This window comes from Globicephala melas, chromosome 1, assembly GCF_963455315.2.
Source record: "Globicephala melas chromosome 1, mGloMel1.2, whole genome shotgun sequence".
Lineage (NCBI taxonomy): Eukaryota > Metazoa > Chordata > Mammalia > Artiodactyla > Delphinidae > Globicephala > Globicephala melas.
This window is the reverse complement of record NC_083314.1, coordinates 142082127-142108250: the sequence shown is the minus strand read 5'-3', so window position 1 is coordinate 142108250 and position 26124 is coordinate 142082127. Positions and strand designations below refer to the sequence as shown.

The window sequence follows — 26124 nt, the reverse complement described above, 5'->3', positions numbered from 1 at the left end:
GCCTTCTCAGATTTCCATTTTCACTGTCTCCACTTCCCTGTCTCTGTTTTCTCTCGAACCCACGTCAGGCTTTCAGCCCCATGGCTCAAGGTCATGAGTGATCTTCTCACGACTAAGACCAGGGGTCGATGCTTTGTCGTCATCTCACGCAGGGGCATTTGACACAGCTGTTCATCTTCCTTCTTGACACGCTGTCCTCAGGTAGCTTCCGGGATGCCAGTCCTCCTGGGTTTCTCCTCCCCTCGGGCTGACGGCGTCTTCTCCTCTCCTGGCTGCTTCCTCCTCCCTCAACTTGCAGGGCTTGGCTCTGGGACTTCTCTTCTCTAACCTCCCTCACTCATCTAGTCTCACGGTGTTAATTAACATTTCTCTGCTGATGATACCCACAGTGATATGGATTTCTTCGACCTCTGCCCTGAAGATCTGACATATGTGCCAGCTGCCCACTCAACGTCCCACCTGGATGTCTGAAAAGCATCTCACGCTGACATGTCCCAAGCCAAACTTCTGATTTTCCTTCCCAGACCCCTCCCCCATGTTGTCCATAGCAGTCAATGGCACCTGGGGTCACCCAGTTGCTTGGGTCCCTAACCTTGGAATCACACCCAAGGGCAATCTGTGGGAAATCCCGTTGGTTGGTTCAACCTTCACAGCACCTCCCAGATCTGAGACCCCTTTCCTCCTCCACCGCTACCACCCCGGACGACACAATCTTCTTTCTTCCGCTCTCCCACTCCTGCCACCTCCACCCCATCCACTCTCCACCTAGCTGTCAAAATTATCCTTTTAAAACAAACATCAGGTCACGTCACTTTTCTGCACCAAGTCCTCCACTGGCTTCCTTACCACACAAGGTAAAACATAAAGTCCTCCCCGACCTACAAGGACCCACATGATCTAGGCCATGGCTGCTCTCTGACAGCATTCTCCACCATAGGTCTAGCTCAAGGGCCTTCTTGCTGTCTTCAGAAACACGCAGCCTTGCTGTGACAACCTGCACCTTGCTGTGATGCAAAAGAATGGAGCTGGACCCCCACCTCACACCATATACAAAACTTAACTTTAATGGATCAAGAACCTACATATAAGAGCTAAAACCATAAAGCTTTTAGAAGATAAGGCAGGAAGAAATCTTCGTGACTTTGGGATTTAGCAATGGATTCTTAGATACGACACTAAAAGCACGAGTAACTAAAGAAAAAATAGGTCAGCTGGACTTCAACAAAACCAAAAACTTTTGTGAATCAAAAGACATTATCGGGACCTCTCTGGCGGTCCAATGGTTAAGACTTCGCCTTCCAATACAGGGGGTGCGGGTTCCATCCCTGGTCGGGGAGTAAGATCCCACATGCCTCACGGCCAAACAACCGAAACAGAAGCAATACTGTAACAAATTCAATAAAGACTTTAAGAATGGTCCACATCAAAAAAAATCTAAAAAAAAAAAAAAGACACTATCAAGGAAGTGAAAGACAACCTACAGATTGAGAGGAAATATTTGCAAATCATGTATTTGATAAGGGTCTATATCTAGAATATATATAGAACTCTTACAACTCAACAACAAAGATCAATAACTCAATTAAAATTGGGCAAAGGATCTGAACAGACACTTCTCCAAGAACTATCCAAATGGCCAACAGGCACATGGAAGGATACTGAACATCGCTAGTCATTAGGAAAATGCAAATCAAAATCACAGTGCGATTCCACTTCTTACCCACTAGGATAGCTATCGCAAAAAACCAGAAAACAACAAGTGCTGGCGAGAATGTAGAGAAACTGGAACCTACACATGCTGCTGTTGAGAATATAAAATGGCTCAGCCACCATGGAAAACGTCTGGCGGTTCCTCAATAGGTTACACACGGAATCATCACACGACCCAGCAGTTCCACTCCTAGGCGTGTATCCTCCAAAACTGAAAACTAGTACCCAAACAAATTCTTGTACGTGAATGTTTGCAGCAGCACCGTTCACAATGCCGACAGGTGGAAACAACTCAAACGTCCACCAGCAGGTGAGTGGAAAAACAAACTGTGGTCCAGCCACACGATGGAGAATTATTCAGCCACGAAAAGGAATGATGTGCTGATACATGCTCCAGCGTGGATGAACCTTGAAAACAGGCTTAGTGAAAGAAGCCGGGCACAAAAGGCCACATGGTGTATGATTCCATTTAAATAAAATGTCTAGAATAGGTAAATCCACAGAGACAGAATGCAAGACTGATGGTTGCCAGAGTCTGGGGAAAGGGAATGGGGAGTAACTGCTTAACGGGTGCAGGATTTCCTCTTAGGGCGATGAAAATATTTTGAAACTAGATATAGTGGACACACAACATCATGAATGTACCAAAATACCACTGAACTGTACGCGTTAAAATGTTTGATTTTATGTTTTCACTTCAATTAAAAAAAAGAAATAAAAAGCTACCCACTCAGCCCATCTGAGGACCTGTGCTCTGGCTCCTCCTCTGCCTGGCGTGTCCTCCCTATGTTCAGGTCCCGCTCACAAGGCATCTCCTGAGAGGCCTTCCCTGGCCACTTATTTAAAATGTCACTGTTCCCCATCGCTCATCACACAACAGCAAATTCCTGCTCACACGTCAAGGCCACGCTTGACAGCTACCTCCAGCCCTGGGCAGGACCAGCCACTTCCTCTTCTCAGGCCGCAGTCTGTCTGCTCGGCTGGGCTACAGCTCCTCAAGGACAGAACAGGTCTGTGCTCCCCAAAGCACGGGGCCCCGCGCCCCACCTTCTGGCACAGGCAGGTGTGTGGGGAGAGCCCGCTGCTTTAAGGCAAGGGGGCCGCTCCTGAAGAAGGAAGCACTGTGCTGCTGGGTAAGAGGCTGTTCTGGTCCCTAGGACAAAGCCACTCTTTTCCCCCAAGGGAGGGGAAACCATCCTGGTTGCCAGCCTGGCCAGGAGCCAGGACTACCAGGAAATCCTAGCCTCACCTGGAGCTCCCAGAAGATGCTGCGCGTGTGGCGGTGGTAGTAGTGTCTCAAGGGGATGTACTCCAGGCCCTCGCGCTTTGTCTTCAGGTAGTTCTCCACGTGCTTGAAGAACCAGGGCTTGTAGTAGTTGCCAATGCTATTCAGCTGCAATGACAGAGGGCACTGTGTCAGGCCACAGGCAAGCCCCAAAGCCATCGGGGCGTAACAGTGATACCAGGCTTCTGTTCAGCACTCCTGGCCTCTCCAGAGCTCTTTCATGTCTAGTATTGCCTTGGAGGCTCTTGAAAGCCAGGCGAGGTTACTAAGCAGAGCCGGCATTCTCTAGCAGAGAGAGCAGAAGCTCACAGAGGTTAAGTGGTGAGCCCTGGGCCCAACAGCGAACTCCTGACAGGCTCGAGAGCTCAGCCTGCTACTCCTCCTCGGTGAGAGAACTGAAGTGCCGACGTCTCTCGCCGTCGGCCACAGTGCAGCGCTCCATACAGGCGTGTTCCTCCCCACCTCCCTCCCACGAGGCCAGCGTCGGCACGAACACGGCGCGTGGGTCATCCTCCCCACTGGGTCCCACAGCCGACAGCACTAACTGACCACATTGCTCTCCCTGCTGCCCTGGACCAAGCTCCACATCCTCTGGCCACAGCGCTCCCCCCCACGCAGCCACCATCAACGGAGGAAGCTCACAGTAAAGCTACCGTCTTCCCTGGCACTGGGCCCCGTGGTCTCCAAGCCTAAATCATATATTTAGCTGGTGTTTTCTTCAGCCCTAAATGGTTCAGGACTCTATCTACTGTGTGCCCTGGGATGACTTAGCTTCTCTGAGCCTCAGCTTCCTCACCCATGAAAGGAACTGTGGGCCGATGCTTTTGAGACAGGCAGGGCAGCAACCCGGAAGGGTCATGGGCTTCAGGTTGGGCGGCTGAGGCCAGACCCTGGCTGTCACCCACTAGCTGTGTGACCTGGCGCAGGACACTCTGAGCTCGTTTCTTCATGTGTAAAATGGCAATAAAAATAAATACTTTGTGGGAGATCTCTGTGACTATTAGAAATTACATACACACACACTGCAGACGCTCGGGCCCATGTCATACCAGCTTCTCTTAGGGTGGGAGAGGCACCCGAGTTTTATGGGGCAGGTGAGATCACACCCAGCAAAGGGACAGGAGGAAGCAGAGAGTGGAGGCCGCGTAGGAGAGGTAGAATGTTGCCAGGGGACCATCAGGGAGGGAAAGACAGGAGCAGAGGCAAGAAGTAAGCAAGCCCAGGGTGGCTGGAGAATAATCGCAGCACGGGCTAAGCGCCCACACTCCAGGGAGGCAGGACCAGCACCCGAGTATCCACTCTTTGTCCCCTCCATGACTTTGCATACATTCCTTCTTTATCTCCTCCACGACCTTGCACAGCAGGGCTGTCCCTGCTTCACTAACCAGGAGAAAGAATCATCAAGGTTGAAGGGACTACCCGAGGTCACAAGGCTGGCAAGGGGCAAGGACTCAAGCACATTCCATGTTGCAAAAGAAGGCCAAGGCGGACGGCAGAGAACCTTGAATGGTGGGCATTATAAAAAAAAAAAAAAAAAAACTATTAATTTTTTTCCTGATTCTAAAAGCAACGTACGCTCCTTGTGAAAACTTCAGACACTGCAGTAATGTGTAACCTGAGAGATGCCCCTGCAGCCTCACCCTCCAGAGGGAACTACTAAAAACCGATGTGTATTCATTAGGTTTTATTTTCACACACACACAGATTTATATAAATGGGACTGCCGTGTGCCTACTGTTTACTGATCTGCTGTCTCCACTTATAATGCACTAGGCTGACCCTGGCAGGTTATTTAGCCTCTCTGAGCCTCATTTTCAGTACAGGCAAAATGGTTAGAGAGACTACAAGAGATAAGGCAGGAAGAGCCGAGCACAGGGCCTGCCCACAGCAGGGGCACAGTATTCAGTTCCCGGCCCTCTCACTGCACCCAGCCCCTCAGCAGCTCCCTCCACCCTGGAGCCAGGCAACCTCTGCCCTCCACCTCTGGCAGCCAACACTTGCAGCCCATCGGGGGGTCACTGCTGTGTGCAGGCCACTCTGCTGCTAGGCCACTCTGCAGTGGGGAAACCAGGCCACAAAGTACCAGGAACCGGGCTAAAGAGCCTGCCTGTCCAAGTCAGTTAGAGCGTGGAAAGTGCGGGGCAGGGCAGAAGTCACCACAGGCTGGCCTCCACCTGCGAATGCAAAGGGGAGTCAGATCCAACAGGAACAGAGCAGCTTGATCTAACCCCAGGTGGACCTGGTCACACACCGGCAGAGGCACCAGCTGCGTGATGAACCCGAGACTCGGGGGTACCTGCACTCCTGGTGTTCATGGACTCATCGGTAACTCTTTGTGCCAGAGAAGCCCGGGACATGATAAAGAACCTGGATGGTACGTCTCTCCTGGGGCACACGGCGGCCGTGGCAGCCAAGAGGCGGCAGGAGTTCCAGTTCCAGCCCAGGCACTTAGATAACAAGCCACTTCCTATCTCTGGGCTCCCCTGTAAAACGGGGGTGGCTCCCTTCCCCCAGGGCGGACAGTGCCTGGGCACGCAGGGACAAACGCCCGAGCAGCCTGCCGAACAGGCATGTTTGGGAGAAATGCTCTTCAGATGAAACACGCACATGCCTCTGGCACCCATCACTCTCCCCCGGCCCCAGGCCCCGTTCTCATCCGGCATCGTGGGAACACTTTGCAAAAGTCTATGGCCCGAGGCCCGGCCCCTCTGCCACCGATACCAGGCAAGCCTCTGGGGAAAACCTTGGTCTTCCTGGGAAATAAGGGAACTGGTCAGAGTGTTCAAACGATTTAAAAGCTGTACAATCCCTTTTGCCCAACTGCAACCTTAGGTGATACCTAATACATCAAAGAGATGACTTTCAGTACAAAGCGGGTGGTGATACCCCTTGGTCCCGGCCCTTAGCTTATCACCACTGGCAGCCTCCAGAGGAACATCTCAGACGAGGTGGAAAACCTCTGGACGAGGCCTCCTTGCCGGGTGACTAGGTTCAGAGTGACACACTGCCTGGCCTTTGGCCCGACCTGAGCTCAGGCAGAGCCAGGGCCCGGGGACACCAGAACATTTGGGCTCAGTGTCTGAAGCCCCACTCCTTCTCCAGGATCTCCATCCTCCAGTGCTCACTAGTGTCCCATAAAGAATGGTGCTCGATCAAAGTCTGCAGATGATGACAAATTCTAGAAGCTGGTATGGCGGGAAATAAACACCCAACCAGGAGTCAGAGACCCGAACTTCAATCTGCCCCATGCTTGCCGTGGGTCTTCAGAGGAGCCTCTTTCCCCTTCTGGGCCTCCGTTCCTTATTTGGAGAGGGAATTGTATCAGATGATTTTTGAGTCCTTTTGGATTTTAAAATGCTTTAAGTATATAGGGATAGATCAAGAGCCTTAAAAGTGCCTATCCTTTGTTGTACTAATTCTACTTGAAGGTATTATTCAAATTATAGACAAAAGATGTCCACTGCTACATTAATTAAAATAATGAAAACCAGGGTACCACTTTAATTTCCAACTATGGGGCAGTGGTTTAGTAGAGGATAGGGCATTTGCTCACTGCAATGTTTCTGCAGTCATTAAACATGAAGGTAATGTAACGATATGTAGAAATGCTTATCGCACTAAACCAGAAACTACAAATTTGAACTGGTGATCACAGCTGAAGACAAACAAACCGAAACACTGTGCAAAGAGATGGTAACCTTGAAAGTACCTGAGAACTGCAAAATAAGACGAGCTACTATTTTTAACCCTATCAGATTGGCAAAAATGAAAGAGTGATGCTATCCAGCACTGGCAAGAACGTGGGGGAAAGGTATTCTCACACACCACTGCGTCGCTGGAAGTGGACAGAAGCACACATTTCTGGCGGGTCACTGGTCATGTCTATCAATATTTAATATATTCAAACCCCTGGGTCAGGCATTCCTTTTTTTGGACTCAATCCTACAGAAATGCATGTACAAGAGGCCAAGGATAGATGCGAGAGACTCTTCAATGCAATATTATTTGTAAGAGCAAAACATTTTAAGCAAAATAAATGCTCATCGAGAAGCAATGAGTTAGGCTAATTACAGGCAACAACAGAAAGCACGGGATAAAACGAGGGCACGGGCATGTACACACGCGTACACGCGCATGCACACGCACAGGCCTTGAAGAGTGCAGTGTTACAAGTGGTTACCCTGGGAGCATGCTTGGGTGAAGAGATGCACTTTAACTTTTTCTTTATATATTTCAACATTGTTGTACTACTTTTGTAAAAGCTTTAAAAACATCTGTGCATCGAAAGGAGAGGAAATAAATCTATCAAACACATTAGCAAGAGCCGGATTGGGTCATATTTATAGGTGGAGTCTCTTCTTTCCTTTTACTTTGGTACACTTTCCCAGCCTCTCATAATAAGCACAAATCCTTTCTCAATGGAGAAAGAACGGCTATTAAACATTACACAGTGTACGCTGAAGGGGTGTGAACCTGAGGCATCAAATCAATCACTCAAATCTTGGCTTTGTCGTCTTGTGGAAGTTTACATGGCCTCTTGGAGCCTTGGTTTCTTCATCTATAAAATGGGGTTACTGTGAGGATCAAAGATTACGCCTATCAAGAGACACACACGTTACCTGGCAGATGGTAGGGGCAGAGTAAATGGATACTTTGGTCACAGCCTAAGATGGCGGACTACAGATCCAGCCCAGGTGGGCTGACCCAGGTCGCAGCCTCAAAGAGCGTGGCTGCCAGGGTTAGGGTGGGGAATCAGGCTCTATCCCAGCCCATCCAGGCCCTCCTCCTCCGGGCCTACCTTGCCAGGCTCGGCCTCATCCGTCATGACACCCGTCATGATTACAGCTTCCTCCAGGGAGTAGAGCAGCCCTTCCACGAAGTGGTTCTCCTGCCGCTGGGACTCACGGGTGAACCTGTCACAGATGGCCTCCAGGCCGCACACCGGCTCAAACCGCAGCTTGACGTACTTCTTGGCGGGGATGATGCGGATTTCGGCGGCCACCAGGAAGCCCAGGGTCCCGCAGGACCAGGGCACAGCGTAGAACAGGTCCGAGTTTTCCGACTGTGAGGCGGAGTGGACACATGCTGAATGTTTGACCCCCAAACCCCGCGCTGCAGCGAGTCATCAGCGGGGCGCAGAGGACCCGGGGCCTGCGCTAAATCCCTGTCCTGGCACTATCTGTGTCAACCTGAACAAGGACCTCGCAACTGCACTTTCTGGGCCTCAGTCCTCCCCCTGCAGCTTCAGCATGACATTTGACCTTACACTGTCCTCTGTATCAGGGATGCTCAGGGAGAGTGCCTCCTCTCTCGTCCACCTGGGCACAGCCCCTGGACCACAGGCTACCCAGGAAGAGGCCAGGACCAGCTCTGCCCAGAGTCCTAAAATGAGGGACCAAGGGCCAGGGGTCCCAGGCCAGGCTAGAGAGAGATGAACCCTTAATGAGGGTCAAGGTAGCCAGGGGGCATTAAAATGGGCCATTACTGAAACTTACAAAGCCTTTTCCATTCCATTAGCTGTGAATCCGCCCCTCCCCAACCACAGTCCAGGGAGAGCATTAACGTTCCTGCTTGAATGGGTAAGGAGAGGGAGGCTCCAAGAGGTGACAATGGCTCACCCAAGGCTTCCCCCCAATTCAGTGCAGCAATGTCGGGCTCAGGCAAGGCCGCCTGACACCTGATCCAGCGATCCTCCTTCTAACCTCATGATTTTCTTGTTTTGGTATTTGTCTTGGAGACAAACAACTTTTCATCTGGCTGTTCTAAGGCAGCTTCTTTGATTCTAATAAAGCTCCTTGTGAAGAAGTCTAGCCTTGTCCAGGCTTTATGGAGAGGACAGTCCTGTGTGGTCTCTGCTCACGCTGAACGCCCTTGGCGCTGGTGTGGTGGGTGCAGCGAGGTGGTGGGGTGAGGGCCATGCTGGAGCAGGGGAGCTCTGCAGCAGGCTGGCAGAAGTCTCTGCAACAGCAGACATGGGCCACCCGATGCCCATCTGGGCCACCGCCTGATCACACTGTCAGCTCATAGCAGTAATAAGCAGGTGTCTGCCGCACACCCGGCTCTGTGCTAGGAGCTTAACATACGGCATCTACGTTCTCCTCCTGACAACGCATTTGCCAGATTAGGAAACGGGACCTCAGAGAAGGGAAGTAATTCATGAATGCCTGTCTCCTTTCTCTGCTCATAATAAACAGGTTAGAAGGCAGGGCCCAGCGAGCGTTTCGGGAAACGAGCTGAACTGGTGTGAATCCTGAAAGAGGTCTATCTCGTCCAGACCAGAGCTCTCAAGCCTGGAGTCCTGCCCTGGACTCTGTGAGGCCAACAACTCTGGTGGCTCTCAGAAACATTCACTTCTAAAGGATCACTCTGTTCCTCCCCTCCCAGGGGCTCCTTAGATATGCTCAGTGAGATCCGAGTTTATTTAAAGTTTCAATCTGTCCTGCTCCGTAACTGTTTGCATCCTACTTTGGGCCGTGGAATTGCCTTTTATTTCTCCAAAACAGCCCCTCTTATTACTGTTGGTTACACCTCACCACTGGCATAGAATGTTGATGCTTGGGCCTGACTTCAAGACAGTATGGTGACATGAATTGCTAAGGGCATTGACTTGGGAGCCTGATAAGCTGGGTTTGAATCCCAGCCGTGTGGGATTTACTAGCTGTGTGATCTTGGGCAAGTTTATTCACCTCTCTGTGCTTTAGTTTACTATCTGTAAAATGTGTCTAATAATAGTACCCACCTCATAAAGTTGTTTAACAATTAAATGCCTTAATATACATGAGGCATTTACAACAGTATCTGAACACATATCAGGGGCTACATAAATCTCTGTTATTATTATGGATACAGACCCAGACTGGACAGGTGTATTTGAAACGAAGCACCCCCAGGGGAGCCACCTCCCAGGGGTCCTTAATGCCCAGAGCAGGCTGGTGGGGGCATCCCCTACCTCTGAACTCACCGGTGTGCATCGCACAAAGCTGCCATCGGCCAGGACCAGCTCATAGGCAGTGCAGATGTGCTGGAACAGGCCATACTTGTGGGATGAAGACTCGATGCCTGTGCCCATGATCAATCCCCCTGCAGAGACATGTGCATTAGCCAGGCAGAGCTGGAAGGGGGTCGGGGAGAGCTGGGAAAAGGACACCTTGCTGGAGCTGGGGAAACTCAGAGCATGAAGGAGGCATGACAGGGCTGGCAGATCTTAGGGGAGATTTCCCATCTCTATGGATGTAGAGGGCAGGAGAGAGAAGGAGGGCCTAAGATGTGGGCATGAGGGCTTGCTTAGAGGTGGAAGATGGGTGGGAGACCCCGTCAAGGGCGCTCACGCCATCACCTCTGGCCAGACACAACCTAGAAACCTGTGCATTCATTTCAACAGGGACACTGATGAAAGGAGGGTTGGTTGGGTGGGGGAAGCCGTGTCCCTTGGGAACAGTTAAAGGACCTGAAGGCGTTTCCCCTGGAGAAGAAAGGCTCTGGGACCTTGAATCCTATAGAAGGAGAGACGACTTATTCTGTGTGTTCCATGGGGCAGAAAGGGAGCAATGGATGCAAGTCACAGGGAAGCAGGTTCCAAACAGCGATTGAAAAGTGCATTCTGATAACATAAGCTGTTCAGACATGGACTGACAGGCAGTGAGTGCCCTGTCTTTGGTGCTGGACGAGCAGACAGGGTGACATCTGTCACAGATGGGACAGTGGTGACTCCTGGACCTGATGGAAGGTGGGCCGAGGTTCCTCAGCTCTGACGCTAGGACTGTCTGAGTTCTCACCCACTGTGAGGTCATCCAACTCGGGCAGCACAGGCAGAGTCCAGCCAATGGAGGTCAGCAGGGCAGTCACCTGACCCATGGTCACCAAGGGCTCCACGCGGACAATCTGCTGACACAGAAGAGAGACCCTGGGTCACAAGGAGGCTGCCAGGCCTAATGGGGGCTTCTGTCTGCAGAAGGTGTTATCCCAGACCTTCCCAAACAATCAACATGGGGATTCCTATATGGGCTTTAGAGCCTCTTTCCAGAGCATTCCACCACCTTTAGTTACAGTGAATGGGGTTTCTGGTGCTGGGTTAGATAGTGTTTAATCTTGTTCTTTCAAATACCTTTATATTTAATACTTAGTTTATTTTTCTTCTAGAAGAAGAAATACTCATTTATTTGGAAGAAACAGCATATACGAAGAAGACAAAAATCATTAATCCTAGTTCTTCGAAGTTATCAATGTTAATACTGGAGTATATCTCCTTTTTGTCTTTTCCCATGCATATCTATATTACTATTTTTATGTTTTAATACAACACACACACACACACACACACACACACACCAATGCAAACACACATAACACAGACTTTTTAAAAAAAATTTAATGCTATACTGTGACATGATCCCTTGTCATTAAATGCTCCTGGAAAACATGATTTTTGTTCAAAGGACAGGGCAATATTAATTCAGTATCTGACATCATTGGTTTTCTTGGCTTTGTGCATGTTAGACCTGGTATTTCTACCGATACAGTATTCCTATAGTTTCTCAAACTGTTCAATTTGACATAATCTTCAACAGGAACTAATGCTTCTCTTTTTCTAGGGTGTGTAAAATCCAGAACCACGAAGATTCATCCCCTCTGACCCTAAACACGGTCCTAAAGTAAACTGCTTGGGGAAATTGGATCCCGAAGATTACAGGTGGGGAATTTTGTAGTGTGTCCATATTCCACTGTAGATCAAAGAAGCCCAACTAAAAGAATTGCGGACTGACTGACAAGACAACTGTGTATTGAGCAAAAATTCTTTTTGAAAGGGCTATCTTGAAGATTATGACCCAAATATTGGAGGAACTGAGGTGACCGGCAGTAGAAGGAAATCCTTAAAAATTTATTGACTTAAATAATTTTGCCTATGTTACACATAATAAAAAAATAAACAAAAAACGTTTGCGCTTAAAAAAAAAACATGATTTTTAATGGACACACGAATATGCCATCAGGAGGACTTCTGCTTTCAGTCAAGATGGAGCGAAAAGAACCAGTTTAACCTGCTGCCTGGAGAAAAAAAGGACAAAATATATGAAACAGGAGTTTTCAACACAGTAAACATCAGGCAGGGAAGTTAATGATTGCTGACAGGAAACAAACAGGGTGAGCTCTATGAATGCCCCAGCTAACTGCCTGGAGTTAGGCGGTGCAGGAAGGGAGAGCCCAGTGCACTCTGAGTCGAGAGCCCTAGAAGACCAAGGTGAACAGAGTCTGCAGGACAGAGTACTGGAGAGGAGAGAACTGCAGAGAGAAAACTCTGAAGTACTGCGAAGAGTGCCCGTTGAGTATTCAACTGAGGACTGATTGGTACGTACACAGGACGAAATTACCAGAGGCTGACGCCAGGGGAAGAGCCTGGCAGGTAACAGTGCCAGGGGCTCACACAGGGCAGGAAATAGTATCTGTTCCCACAAGCCAGACTGGAAAACTTCATGACTCCCAGGGCACTGGGTAGAGTACTCAGAATATTCTTGCCTGAGCAGCGGGGAATGATTGCCCCTAGATTACATGCTGCTCCAGCCCCACCTGAAAAATCAACACCAAACAGGATCAAACTGTTTCTCACTAACTCGGCTCTATCTTAGAACGAAAGTCTTACAGGTCTACTAAGGTCTACAGGGGTACAAAAATATCCAGCGCCCCACACAAGGTAAACTTCATGATGCCTGGGATCCAATCAAAGTTCACCAGGCATGTAAAGAGGCGGGAAGATTCAACCCATAATGAGGAGAATAATCAATCAATGTGTTTTGATAAAACAGACCCAGAATTGACACAGATATTAAAATCAGCAAACAAGGATATTAAAATAATTATTGATACTGTATTCCCTATGTTCAGAACGTTAAGTACAGACATTTAAAAGGCAGTAAAAGGATCCAAAGCAAACTTCTAGAAATGAAAACCACAATGTTAGAGATGAAAAATACACTGGTTGGAACCGACAGCAAATTAGACACTGCAGAAGAAGAGTGATGAATTTAAATACACAGCAATAGAAACTATCCAAGATGAAACACACAGAGGAAAAAACCTTTAATGAACAGCATATCAGTGAGCTGAGCTGTGGAACTACCTCAAGTGGCCCAACATATGTGTAACAGCAGTCCTCAAAGGAGAGAGAGGAAGGGAAAGAAAAATATTTGAAGAAATAATGACCCCCAAAATTTCAAATCTGATGAAAAATTATATGACTCCCGAGCACAAGAATTATGAAGAAAACTATACCACATAACATTGTAATAATTGCTCAAAACTAGTTATAAAGATAAAATCTTAAAAGCAGCCAGAGGAAAAAGATAAGTTACATACAGAGGAATAAAGATAAGGATGAGAGATTTCTTGTTAGAAATAACGCAAGCAAGAAGACACTGGAGGGCTTCCCTGGTGGTGCAGTGGTTGAGAATCTGCCTGGCAACACAAGGGACACAGGTTCACGCCCTGGTCCGGGAAGATCCCACATGCCACAGAGCAACTAAGCCCGTGCACCACAACTACTGAGCCTGCGCTCTAGAGCCCAGGAGCCACAACTACTGAGCCTGTGTACCACAACTACTGAAGCCCACGCACCTAGAGCCCGTGCTCCGCAACAAGAGAAGCCACCACAATGAGAAGCCCTCGTACTGCAACGAAGAGTAGCCCCTGCTCGCAACTAGAGAAAGCCCGCACGCAGCAACAAAGACTCGACACAGCCAAAAATAAAATAAATAAATAAATTTATTAAAAAAAAAAAAGACACTGGAGCATCTTTAAAGTACTGAAGGAAAAAAACTGTCAACCTGGAGTTCCATGACCACTGAAAATATCTTTCAAAAATGAAGGCAGGGCTTCCCTGGTGGCACAGAGGTTGAGAGTCCGCCTGCCGATGCAGGGGACACGGGTTCGTGCCCCGGTCCGGGAAGATCCCACATGCCACAGAGCGGCTGGGCCCGTGAGCCATGGCCGCTGAGCCTGCACGTCCGGAGCCTGTGCTCTGCAACGGGAGAGGCCACAACAGTGAGAGGTCCGTGGACCGCAAAAGAAAATAATAATAAATAAAAAATTATAATAATAATAAAAGAATAAAAGATGTTGTAAAATCTCTATATGATTAAAATACAAAAAATTAAAAAAAAAAATGAAGGCAACCTCATACCCATTAGGATGGCTATTATTAAAAACAAAACAAAACCAGAAAATAACAAGTGTTGGTGAGGATTTGGAAAAATTAAAACCCTTGTGCACTGTTGGTGGGGATGTTAAAATGGTGCAGCCACTATGCAAAACAGTATGGCTGTTCCTCAAAAAATTAAAACTACCATGTGATCCAGCAATTCCACTTCTGGGTATATACCCAAAATAATTGAAAGCAGCGTCTTGAAATGCTATGTGTACACCCATGTTCATAGCAGCATTATTCACAATGGCTAAAACATAGAAGCAGCCCAAGTGTCCATGGATGAATGAGTGGATAAGCAAAATGTGGTATGTACATACAATGGAATCTTATTCAGCCTTAAATAGGAAGAAAATTCTGCAATATGCTACAACATGGATGAACCTTGAAGACATTATGCTAAGTCAAATAAGCCAGTCACAAAAAGACAAATACTGTATGATTCCATTTACATGAGTTACTTAGAGTGGTTAACATCATAGAAACAGATAGTAGAATATGGTTGCCAGGGTCTGGGGGGAGGGGAGAATGGGGAGTTATTGTTTAATGGATATAGAGTTTCAGTTTTACAAGAAGAAAAGAGTCATGGGGATGGGTGGTGGTGATGGCTGAATGACAAGGTGAATATATTTAATACCACTGAACTGCACACTTAAAAGTGGTTAAGATGGTAATTGTTATGTGTATCTTACCACAACACAAGTTGGAAAAGAAATGAAGACAAATAAATTATTTCAGACATACAACAGCTGAAAGATTCATCACCAGCAAAATCACCATATAAGAAATGTCAAAGGAGGTTCTTCAGGTAGAAGGAAAATGAAACAGACGGAAATACAAATTTACAAAATGGAATGAAGAAATGGTAACTATATGGGTAAGTATATAAGATTTTTCTTATTATTTAAATTTCTTTAAAAGATAACTAGTAGTGTGGGGTTTATAACATATATAAAAGTAAAAGGAGGATAGCAACAGCACAAAGGTGGAAAGAAGAGAAATGGAAGCATATTATTCTAAGATTCTTATACTGTACATGAAATGGGATACCATCACTTGAAGGTAGAGTGTGACAAGGAAAGTGTATACCATAAATCCTAAAACAACTGCTAAAATAACAAAACAAAGGCTTATAGCTAGTAAGTCAACAAAAGAGCTAAGACAGAATCATAAAAATTATTCAGTAATCCAAAAGCAGACAGAAAAAAAGAAAAAAGGAACAAAGAACAAATGAGACAAATAGAAAACAAAGAGCAAGGCAACAAATTTAAACCAAACCGTGTCAATAATAACATTAAATGTAAACGGTCTTAAATCTGAATTAAAAGGCAGAAATTGTCAGATTGGATAAAAAAGCAAGACCTAATTATATGCTGCCTACAAGAAACACTTTAACTATAAAGATACAAATAGATTAAAAGGAAAATGATGGGGCTTCCCTGGTGGCACAGTGGTTGAGAGTCTGCCTGCCAATGCAGGGGATACGGGTTTGTGCCCCGGTCCGGGAAGATCCCACATGCCGTGGAGCAGCTGGGCCCGTGAGCCATGGCCTCTGAGCCTGCGTGTCCGGAGCCTGTGCTCCGCAACGGGAGAGGCCACAACAGTGAGAGGCCCACGTACCGCAAAAAAAAAGGAAAATGATGGAAAAAGATACACCATGTCACCACTTAGTCAAAAAATGCTGGAGTGGCTTCATTAATATCAGACAAAGTAGATTTCTGGGCAAAGAATATAACTAGTAATAGAAAAGGTCATTTCACAGATACACGCACCCCTATGTTCATAGCAGCACTATTTACAATAGTCAAGACATAGAAACAACCTAAATGTCCACTGACGATGAATGGATAAAGAAGATGTGGTATATATATACATTGGAATATTACTCAGCCATAAAAAAGAATGAAATAATGCCATTTGCAGCAACATGGATGGACCTAGAGATTATCATACTAAGTGAAGTAAGTCAGAGAGAGAAAGACAAATACCATATGATATCACTTATATGTGGAATCTAAACTACGACACAAATGAACATGTCTACGAAACAAACAGATTCACAAACATAAAGAACAGACTTGTGGTTGCCAAGGGGGAGGTGGGGTGGGGGAGGGAAAGATTGGGAGTTTGGGATTAGCAGATGCAAACTATTATACATAGGATGGATAAACAACAAGTCCTACTGTATAGCACAGGGAACTATAGTCAATATCCTGTGATAAACCATAATGGAAAAGAATATGAAAAAGAATATATATATGTATAACTGAATCACTTTGCTGTACAGCAGAAATTAACACAACATTGTAAATCAACTATACTTCAATAAAAAAAATTTTTTAAAAAGGTCATTTCACAATGATAAAGAGATCAATTGGGCGTCCCTGGTGGCACAGTGGTTAAGAATCCACCTGCCAATGCAGGGGACATGGGTTCGAGCCCTGGTCCAGGAAGATCCCACATGCTGCGGAGCAACTAAGCCTGTGTGCCACAACTACTGAGCATGCGCTCTAGAGCTTGCACGCCGCAACTACTGAAGCCCGCAAGCCTAGAGCCTGTGCTCCGCAACAAGAGAAGCCACCACAATGAGAAGCCCACGCACCGCAACAGAGTAGCCCCTGCTCACCGCAACTAGAGAAAACCCACGCGCAGCAATGAAGACCCAATGCAGCCAAAAATAAATAAATTTATTTTTAAAAAAAAGAGATCAATTAATCAACAGGACATAAAAATCCCAAACATTTATATACCTAATAACAGAGCTTCAAATTACATGAAGCAAAAACTGAAAGATGTGCAAGAGATATAAACAAATCTACAATCACAGGCAGATTTCAATATCCCCCTTTCAAGAATTGATGGAATAAGTAAAGAGAAAATTCATAAGAATATAGAAGACTTGAACAACACTATCAACCAATTTGACCTAATTGACACTTACAGTACACATCACCCCAAAACAGCAGAATACACATTTTTTTTTAAAAAGGCACAAGGAACACTTACGAAGTAGACCATATTCTGGGCCATAAGGTATGTCTCAATAAGTTGAAAAGCATTCTAATCATATAAAGTATGTTTTCTGACAACAACTAAATTAAATTAGAAATCAGTAACAGAAAGATCTCTGGAAAATCCCAAATATTTGGAAACTAAATAACATACTTCTAAAAGACCTCTGGGTCAAAGCAGGTATCAAAAAGGAAACCAGAAAGTAGTCTGAACTGAATGAAAATGAAAAGGTAAGATATCAGATTTGAGGATGGCTCTAAAACCGTGCTTAGGTGGAAATTTATAGCACTAAACATCTATATTAAAAAAAAAAAGAAAGGTCTAAGTCAATGGCCTCTGTTGTCACCTTAAAAAACTAGACAAAGAAGAGTAAAATTAAACCCAAAGTCCGCAAAAGAAAGAAATTAACAAAAATCAAACAGAAGTCAATGAAATAGAAAACAAACAAACAAAAAGAGAGAACAATCAATGAAACCAAAAGCTAGTTCTCTGAGATCAGTAAAACTGATTAACCTCTAGCCAGACTGCTCAGGAAGAAAAGAAAGCAGACACAAAATGACCAGAATCAGGAATGAAAGATATGACATCACTACAGATTCTACAAATGTTCACAGGACAGTAAGGGAATATTATGAATAACTTTATGTCAATCAATTATACAACTTAGTGAAATGGACAAATACCTTTAGAAACACAAACTGCCAAAGTTCACTGAGGAGAAACAAATAAATTGAGGAGCCCTGTATCTATTAAAAAAAATTAACTTGCAGTTAAAAACTTGCTCACAAACAGAACTCCAGGCCCAGATGGCTTCACTGGTTAATTCCACTAATTATTACAGAAATAATACAAATTCTATACAAACTCCTTCAGAAAAGTGAAAAGGAAGGAATACTTCCCAACTCATTCTTTTGGACTTATTATTATAAAGCTACAGTAATCAAGACAGTGTGTTCTTGGCATACAGATGGGCGAACAGATCAATAGAACAGCAGAGTCCAGAAACAGACCTGTGTATATGGACAACTGATTTCAACAAAGGTGCAAAGGCAATTCAGTGGAGAAAGGATTGTGTTTTCAACAAAACAGGCTGGGACAATTGGAAATCCACGTGGAAAAAAAATTTGGGGGGACCCATATCTCACATCATATGCAAAAATTAACTCAAAATGGATCATAGTTCTAAATGTAAACCCTGAAAAATATAATACTGCTGGAAGAAAACAGAAGAGAAAACCTTTGTGACATGGAGTAGGGCAAGATTTCTTAAATAAAATGTCAAAAGCACAAGCTATAAAAGAAATTATTAAATCCGACTTCATCAAAATTAAAATTTTCTGGTTTTCAAAAGACAAGCCAAAGCCTGGGAGAAAATATTTACAAATTGTATATATGATGAAGGTCTTGTTTCTAGTAAGAAAACAAACAACCCAATTAAAAACTTTTAGCAAAAGACTGGAACAAGCACTTCACCAAAGATATACAAAGGGCAAATACGCACATGAAAAGATGCCCAATATCATTCATTAGTCATTAGGAAAATGCAAGTTAAAACCACACTGAGATACCTACTATACACCAACTGAATGGCTAAAATTAAGACTAACCATACAAAGTTTACGATGACGTGGAACAACTGGAATACCTGCGGGAATGTAAATGCTACTCGGAAAATACTTTGGCAGTTTTTAAAAAGTTAACCATACACCTACCATATGACCCAGCTATTCCACCGTTGAGCATTTACCCAAAAGAAACAAGAGCATATGTCCACCCAATGACTATGTACAAATGCTCCTTGCCACTTTACTTGTAACAGCCCCAAACTGGAAACAACCCAAACATCCATCAATAAGTGAAAGAATAAACAAACTGTGATTGATATATATAATATATATACATAATATATATAAAAACAGAATGTACTTCTGATACATGCTTCAACATGGATGAATCTCAGAATAATTACGCTGAGTGAAAGAAGCCAGACAAAATGAAAGAGAGTACATAATGCATGATTCTATTTATATAAAACTCTAAATACAAACCCATCTATAGTGATGAAAAGCAGGTCATTATCTGCTTAGGGATGTGGGGAAAAGAGGCAGGGAGGAGCCTGAGGGAGGGATTACGAAGTGGCATGAAGAAACTTTTGGGGTGATGGTTCATTGTCTTGATTGTGGTAATGGTTTCACAGGTGCATACACATGTCAAAATTTATTACCAATTGTACATTTTACGTGCAGTTTATTGTACGTCAAGTATATGTCAAGAAAGCTGTTAAGGGAAAAAAGGCACAGGGAAATTAAGCAACTTGGCCAAGGTGTCACAACAAAATGCCATGACATGGATATACCATATTTAACAACTCACTACTATTCGATATTGTGTTGTCTTTGATTAAAAACAAAGCCGTGATACAATCTCTCTCTCTGAGTTGTTTTTGATTTAAGTTTATTTCCCTTTTCCTTGAGCCCGGTTTCAAGAAGTAGAAATACGAGATAGGCCAAAGAGTATGCACACATCTCAGGCTATTAACAAGTGGGTCCCCAGAAAGCTTGGAATGAGGCCCACCCTCTGAGCCACCTCCACAGCCCAATTTTTGCCAGCATGCTTCCTTACTGGGAAGAGGTAAATAGGTTCATTTTTGTCTCTCATTTTTGCCCATGATTTCCCCATCCCTGTCTTCCTGTAGAACTGCAGATAATCAAAGAATCCCCCTGAGCTCTCACTTTGCCCACCTGTGAGATGGGGCTATGACCATTCTCTTCCAAAGCTGTGAGGCTCTAGAGGATGGCAATGGTGGCCAGAGCCTTCTGTGATGACCAAGGGCCTTGGTCCCGTCCACTCTGAGACGCCTTTGGCTAAAATCATCTCCCCGTGAGTCATCTGCACCAGGGGCAGTGCCCCACCCACTCCCAGAGCCAGGGAACCATGCCACTCTCACCTGTTTCTTGGTGTCCACCTCCAGAATGTCCATCAGGTTGATCATGATGTTTTTGTGTGTCTTCTTGTACTTCCCAACCCGCAGTGAGACGGTGAGCCAGCCAGGGCGCCCTGTACACATGAAGGTCTTGCTGCCCTGCTCCTTCCATTCCCGCACCTGCAGACATGAGAAGAGGCTGAGCTGGGCCTGCCAGAGATCCCCTGGGCAGCTCACAGCCTTGCTTTCAGGAGAGGGAGCTGGGAATTTACCGAGGCCCTGAATCCTTCCAGGTACCAGGAGGAGCGGAATGATGAAACACCCACTGGCCCTATCCTCTGGACTCTCCCCGGCTAGTGAGGCCGACAGAAAAGCCAAAGTGCTGCCACATCACAAAGCAGAATGAAAAAAGAGCAAGAGAACAGGATCAGAGCACTTTGAAAACATTTATTCTCACTGCAAAGTTCAGGACAGGTTTCGTAATGGTAGTAATAACAACCGCACAAATGATAACTATTTACTAGCTGCCATCATTGTACCAAGCACTGCTGTATCTTGTCTCACTTAATTCTCACAACAACCCCAGGTGGTTGGGATGACCTGCCTCCTTTTGCAGACGAAGAAAATGAGAGGCAAAATAACTTGTCCAAGGTCACACAACCACTGAAGGGCAGAGCCCAGATTCACCATCAGAACTAACTAACGTTAGGCCTGGAAGGATAAATGGGCTTAAATTAATAGTCAACAGAGTAACAGCTAACATTTACTGAGGCTTATTAGGTGCCAAGCCCTGTTCCAAGCATTTGCGCATGTTAACTCATGCATCACTAGCAGGGGGAGAGGACAGGCAGGGGAGGCCCACCAAGCCAATGGAAGGAAGAACTTTTGCAAAACCCTTCTGTAACTGACCAGAGCACAAAGTACAGAGAAGAAATGGCCCAGGAAATGACAAGCCCATCAGGAACATGGGAGGAAGCATGCCCTTCCTGCTGATGGACAAGGGCAGGGAGGTGGATATCTGTTGCTGTGACCTGCGACCACCCATGTCCTCTTCATCTGCTTGTAACACTCCCATCTTCCTTTGGTCCAGGTGAAGCTGATTCCCCTCCTGCCCCAGGAGGTGGGCACATGACTGAGGTCTGATTCTATCCCCCTGGCCACAGTGACTGGTTCAGGGATGGGTCTGTGATCCAAGTGAAGCCAGTTAAGACCGACGCTGGGAGAGGCCCTCTCACTTCACTTGGGTTTGCTAGGCTGGTTGGATGTAAGCCAGAAACTGCTGGGGCCTCTGCAGGGAGGGGGCCTCCGCAGGGAGACGGCCTCCCTGAGAGTAAAGTCAACTCAGAGGAAAGCAGAGACAAGGGATGGCAGCTGGAGAGGAATCCTGGATCCGGTGATGTCTGAGCCACTTTTACTCCTGGACTTTTCAAGACCTGGGTCAACGAAGTCCCTTTTTGCTCAAGGCAGTTGGAGTTAGTTTTCTATCACTTGCAACCAAGAGTCCTTGGAAGAAGCTGGATTGAAGCTGGTCAGGCAAACAGTTCAACGTGGGGAAGAACTGTTCTGTGACTGGAGAGGCCAGGGTGCCACGTGAAGCAGAGGTGTTCGCGCAGAGGGGTGTTACTGAGGAAGGGATTCCTGTGAGCAGGGGGTAAAGGGATGACCAGGCAGACCTTGCCCCTGCCTGACTCTGCAGTCCCAGGACTTAATACAAGATCAGAGGTGTGGAGGATGGATTGGGAGAGCTGCATGCAGCCTGGAATGGGAAGGGGGGCAGTGGGGCATGAAGTGAATGTGGAGACCATCAAGCCTGAAACATTGGTTGGGTTGGATCCTGACCCGAGCCAACCAAGATTTCGGGCAGGGAGGCAATCCTGTGGAGTGTTGCCCTTATGACTAAGGGCAGGCCAAGGAGAGGTGGGGAGGGCCCAGGGAACAGGCAACTGGTCAGGTAGCTATTATCACATTCCAGGTGTGAGTCAACGGAACCAGACCTCCAGGGTGGAATGAAATGGGCTGGGAGAGAAGAAATGTCACAGTTCAGGCTCTGAAATCAAGCTGACCTGAGTTCCAGACCCATTTACTAGCTATATCATCTTGGGAACATGACTGACAGTTTGAACCTCAATATCTCCCACCTGTAGAACAGGTACAAGACCTACCAGGGTGGTCGTTTTCTGGTAAGCTGCCTGAGGTGACCTCTAAAAATGATTTGGTATTTATTCACTTGACCCAGAAAACCCCACAAAATCATGCAAATCAAGAGGTTCGAATCTTCGTGTTCACTTTAAGAACACTGGTGAAACTGTCCAGGCCGTTAAGGGTATGCATAACCGAAAAGCCACCAAGTATCTGACGGATACCACTTTACAGAAGCAACGTGTGCCATTCCGTTGTTACAACGGTGGAGTTAGTAGGTGTGCCCAGGCCGAACAGTGGGGCTGGACGCGGGGTCAGTGGCCCAAAAGGAGTGCTGAATTTTGACAGCACATGCTCAAAAATGCAGACAGTCATGCTGAACTTAAGGGCTTAAACGCAGATTCTCTGGTCATTGAGCACATCCAAGTGAATAAAGCCCCCAAGATGCGGCACAGGACTTAACAGAGCTCATGGTCAGATCAACCCATACATGAGCTCTCCCTGCCACACTGAGATGATCTTTACCGAAAAAGAGCAGATTGTTACTAAACCAGAAGAGGAGGTTGCACGGAAGAAAAATATATTCCAGAAGAAACTGAAGAAATAAAAACTTATGGCCTACGGAACTTCCCTGGTGGCACAGTGGTTAAGAATCCACCTGCCAATGCAGGATACATGGGTTCGAGCCCTGGTCCGGGAAGATCCCACATGCTGCGGAGCAACTAAGCCCATGCACCACAACTACTGAGCCTGCGCTTTAGAGCCCATGAGCCACAACTACTGAGCCCACACACCACAACTACTGAGCCCATGTGCCACAACAACTGAAGCCCGCGCACCTAGAGCCCGTGCTCCACAACAAGAGAAGCCACCACAATGAGAGCCCCCGCACACCGCAACTAGAGAAAAGCCTGCGTGCGGCAACGGAGACCCAATGCAGCCAAAAATTCATTAATTAATTAAACAAAACAAAACAACAACAAAAAAACTTATGGCTTGGGAATAAATGCCACACACAAAAAAATGCAGGGCTTCCCTGGTGGCGCAGTGGTTGAGAGTCCGCCTGCCGATGCAGGGGACGCGGGTTCGTGCCCCGATTCGGGAAGATCCCACATGCCGCGGAGTGACTGGGCCCGTGAGCCATGGCCGCTGAGCCTGCGCGTCTGGAGCCTGTGCTCCGCAACGGGAGAGGCCACAACAGTGAGAGGCCTGCGTACCGCAAAAAAAAAAAAAAGCAAACAAAAGTTAAAAAAAAAAAAAGACCTAAGTTAAAAAAAAAAAAGTGTTGCTGTGAGGATGAGAAATAATGGTCATCAATGGCATGGAGTGTGGCACAGGGCAGGTCCTCAGCAGCGGGCCAGTCTGGCAAGGCCCCTCATCTTCCTGTCCCTAGTGAGCCCTTTGGTTTAGCTTAGGTTCCTAAGCACTCACTGTGCTGCTTTGGGCCAGGGCCCATCGGATAGAGGGGAGTCAGATAGCAGTCTCTGCCTTCAAGGAGCTCACACTCTGATGGGGCAGACAAGCAGGTAAATCAAAAATCTGAACACATAGAAAGAACTAGGCAACAGGGTGCATTTGGGACAGAGGGTAGGCTGGGCTCTGGAGCTGTGACTGTGACCAGCGCAACCCATGGCAGCCTGAGTAAAGCGCTTCCAGATGTTGCCTGCTCCCACCTGGCCCAAGGTCTATCCCTCACAGGGATGGCTCTCCGCATCCATCTTCATGCTGTTGGAGGCAGAACCCAGCCAGCAGCAAACAGAACATGGAGGCTGCTACACCTGTGGCGAGGGTGGCAGCAGGAAACAGAAGCTCTTTGCAACCTGACGCCAGTAAGAGAGGAACATAAGGAGGGGCAGAGGGAGCCAAGAAACTGCCCAGGCCTGATGCCCAGGCCTGATGCCCATGCCAGCTGTGGCCATGAGGGAGGAGGCGCGGCTGTGAGCGGCAGCAGGGGCAGGGGTTCTGTGGGTGCTGACACAGGGGAGGACGTATAGAGTTACTGGGAGGTGGGCACTGCCTTGTCAAGAGTGAGCGCCTGGCGCAGGGTCTGTGAGGCTCCCCACCCTGGTGTGGGGCTACCTTCTCACTTTAGTCCTCTATTACAAGAAGGCGGAAAGCTCCTTCTTGCTAAGGAGTAAACTCCAAACTGAAGGGCCCTCCCCAACCTAGTTCCAAACTGACTTTCCAACCTTCTGCCTCTCTTCTCCTATGCTCACACTTTCCCCCAATCACTCCCCCTGCTTCCCAGTCTCCAGCGCCAGGTGAACCTTCCTGAAGACCCCCTTCTCCTCTGAAATCGATTGGGCCGGGTGAGAGCTACTTGAGCATGGCTCTCCTACCCTCTCTTATGATTCTTTACATCCCTGCAGATCCCCGTACGTACTCTGCACATAGTAGGCACTCCATAAATGTCGGAGCAATGCTCTGTTCTACTCTTTTGCTTACTCCGTTCCCTCTCCGGAAGCACCCCTCCCCCCAGTTACATTTTTGTTTAGTTCAAATCCCGCTCAGACGCCACCTCCTCCGTGAAGCCCTGGCTCCCCTGCGCCGCGCACCACTTCGCGCCTGGCTCCCGCCCCACCCGGCTCCGCTCACCTGCTTCTGGATGTCCCGCACGCGCTGCTCGTGCAGCCGCGGCGCGCTGCTGAGCTTGAACACCACCCAGGCGCGCACATAGTAGTAGATGTCGAAGATGAGCGAGAGCGGCAGGAGGAAGAGGCACACGAACACCCAGCGCTGGTGGATGAGCACGAACTCCAGCCCCTTCACGCGGACCCAGAGCAGGAAGAGCAGAGCGCACACTGCCAGCGACACGGCGGGCTCCATGGTGGAGCCGGCGGCTCACCGCGCGGGGGAGGGGATGCCGGCTCGCGCCGCTGGTCACCGCCACCCGCTCTTCGCCGGCCTGCGCTCGCTGCTGCCCGCGGCCCGCTCCCCGCGAGCCCCAGGACACCTCGCCGCCTCGCGATTGGCTCGGGTCGCAAAGGTTCGGTGGGCCGAGACCCGGGTGGTGACCAATGGCGAGCCGCGCCGGGGATCGGACCAGGAACCTGCTGCTTTTATTGGCTGCGGGAGTCAGGCCGCTCCACCCTCTTCTCCTCTCAGACACGCTGGGAGGGGGTGGCCGGGGACCCTGGCGCTGGTGGGGTCCACGGCGCTCTGCGGCTCCGGGATTCAGGTTTCCCGGCCCTGGGGACTGACGAGTCGCCCCGCCGCTGAGGGGCGCGGCTGCAACCTCCTCCCCTTCTCCTTAGGTGGCGCCTTCTTGTGAGGCGCGTTAAGCGGTCATGCGTTCGGTTACCTCCCGGGGGGTCGGGTCGGGGCGCCCCACGCCTTGGGTCCGTCACCCTGCAGCTTGGCCGAGAATGCCCGTACCGGCCAGGGAGGGTGGAAACCTGGCCTCGACCTCCACAGGTCGTGTCACTCTATGCCCTCATGGCCACGAGATGCACCTTTTCATTTTTCGAGGCGCTTTCTGTAAATTCATTTGAGTTACGCAACAGTCCAGCGGCGGGTAGTTGTGAGCCCGTTTTATAGATGAGGAAACATCCTAGAAGGGTGAAGGCCTGCCTCTGAACTCCCGAGGACTTAAGAAGCGTAGGCTAGGGTTGGCGCTCTTCCCCCTCTCCCGCTATACTGAGGGGGAGGGGAGGACTGGGGGAAAGGACTGAAGGAAGGTACCGGCTCTGTAAACTTATAGTTCCCGCTCTGCCAGGCAGCGTTGCAGGCCCTGGGACAGGGTGGTGAGCAAAGCAGACGGCCCAGCCCACAAGGAGCAGCCAGTCCAGAGGAGCGTGACTGTTAGCAGCAAAAGCTTAAATCCAGTGTCATTTGCATTCCACCGCAATCCTGTAGAGAGAC

General features: G+C 47.7%; 1 protein-coding gene and 1 non-coding gene across 7 annotated transcripts in view; one reads left to right on the top strand and one right to left on the bottom strand.

Moving 5' to 3' along the window:
* The window catches only part of DHCR24 (24-dehydrocholesterol reductase), a 35282-nt gene extending 10054 nt beyond the window's left edge, over positions 1 to 25228 (bottom strand). The window contains exons 1-6 of one of the 6 annotated variants that reach the window (XM_060305100.1): positions 24859 to 25226; positions 20149 to 20304; positions 10771 to 10879; positions 9945 to 10075; positions 7794 to 8057; positions 2960 to 3103 (exon numbers count right to left, since the gene is read on the bottom strand). In XM_060305100.1, the coding sequence (XP_060161083.1) occupies positions 2960 to 3103; positions 7794 to 8057; positions 9945 to 10075; positions 10771 to 10879; positions 20149 to 20304; positions 24859 to 25089 (1035 nt within the window). In that variant the 5' untranslated portion in view covers positions 25090 to 25226. Of the gene's footprint in view, positions 1 to 2959; positions 3104 to 7793; positions 8058 to 9944; positions 10076 to 10770; positions 10880 to 20148; positions 20305 to 24858 lie in introns of all 6 variants that reach the window. The other 5 variants (XM_060305109.1, XM_060305105.1, XM_030870261.2 and 2 more) reach the window with 5 other exon arrangements.
* LOC115860543 (small nucleolar RNA SNORA8) lies at positions 11390 to 11516 on the top strand. The gene has a single exon (XR_004042484.1). It is a non-coding gene; the product is annotated as a small nucleolar RNA SNORA8 (small nucleolar RNA).
* Positions 25229 to 26124: the final 896 nt, after the last annotated feature.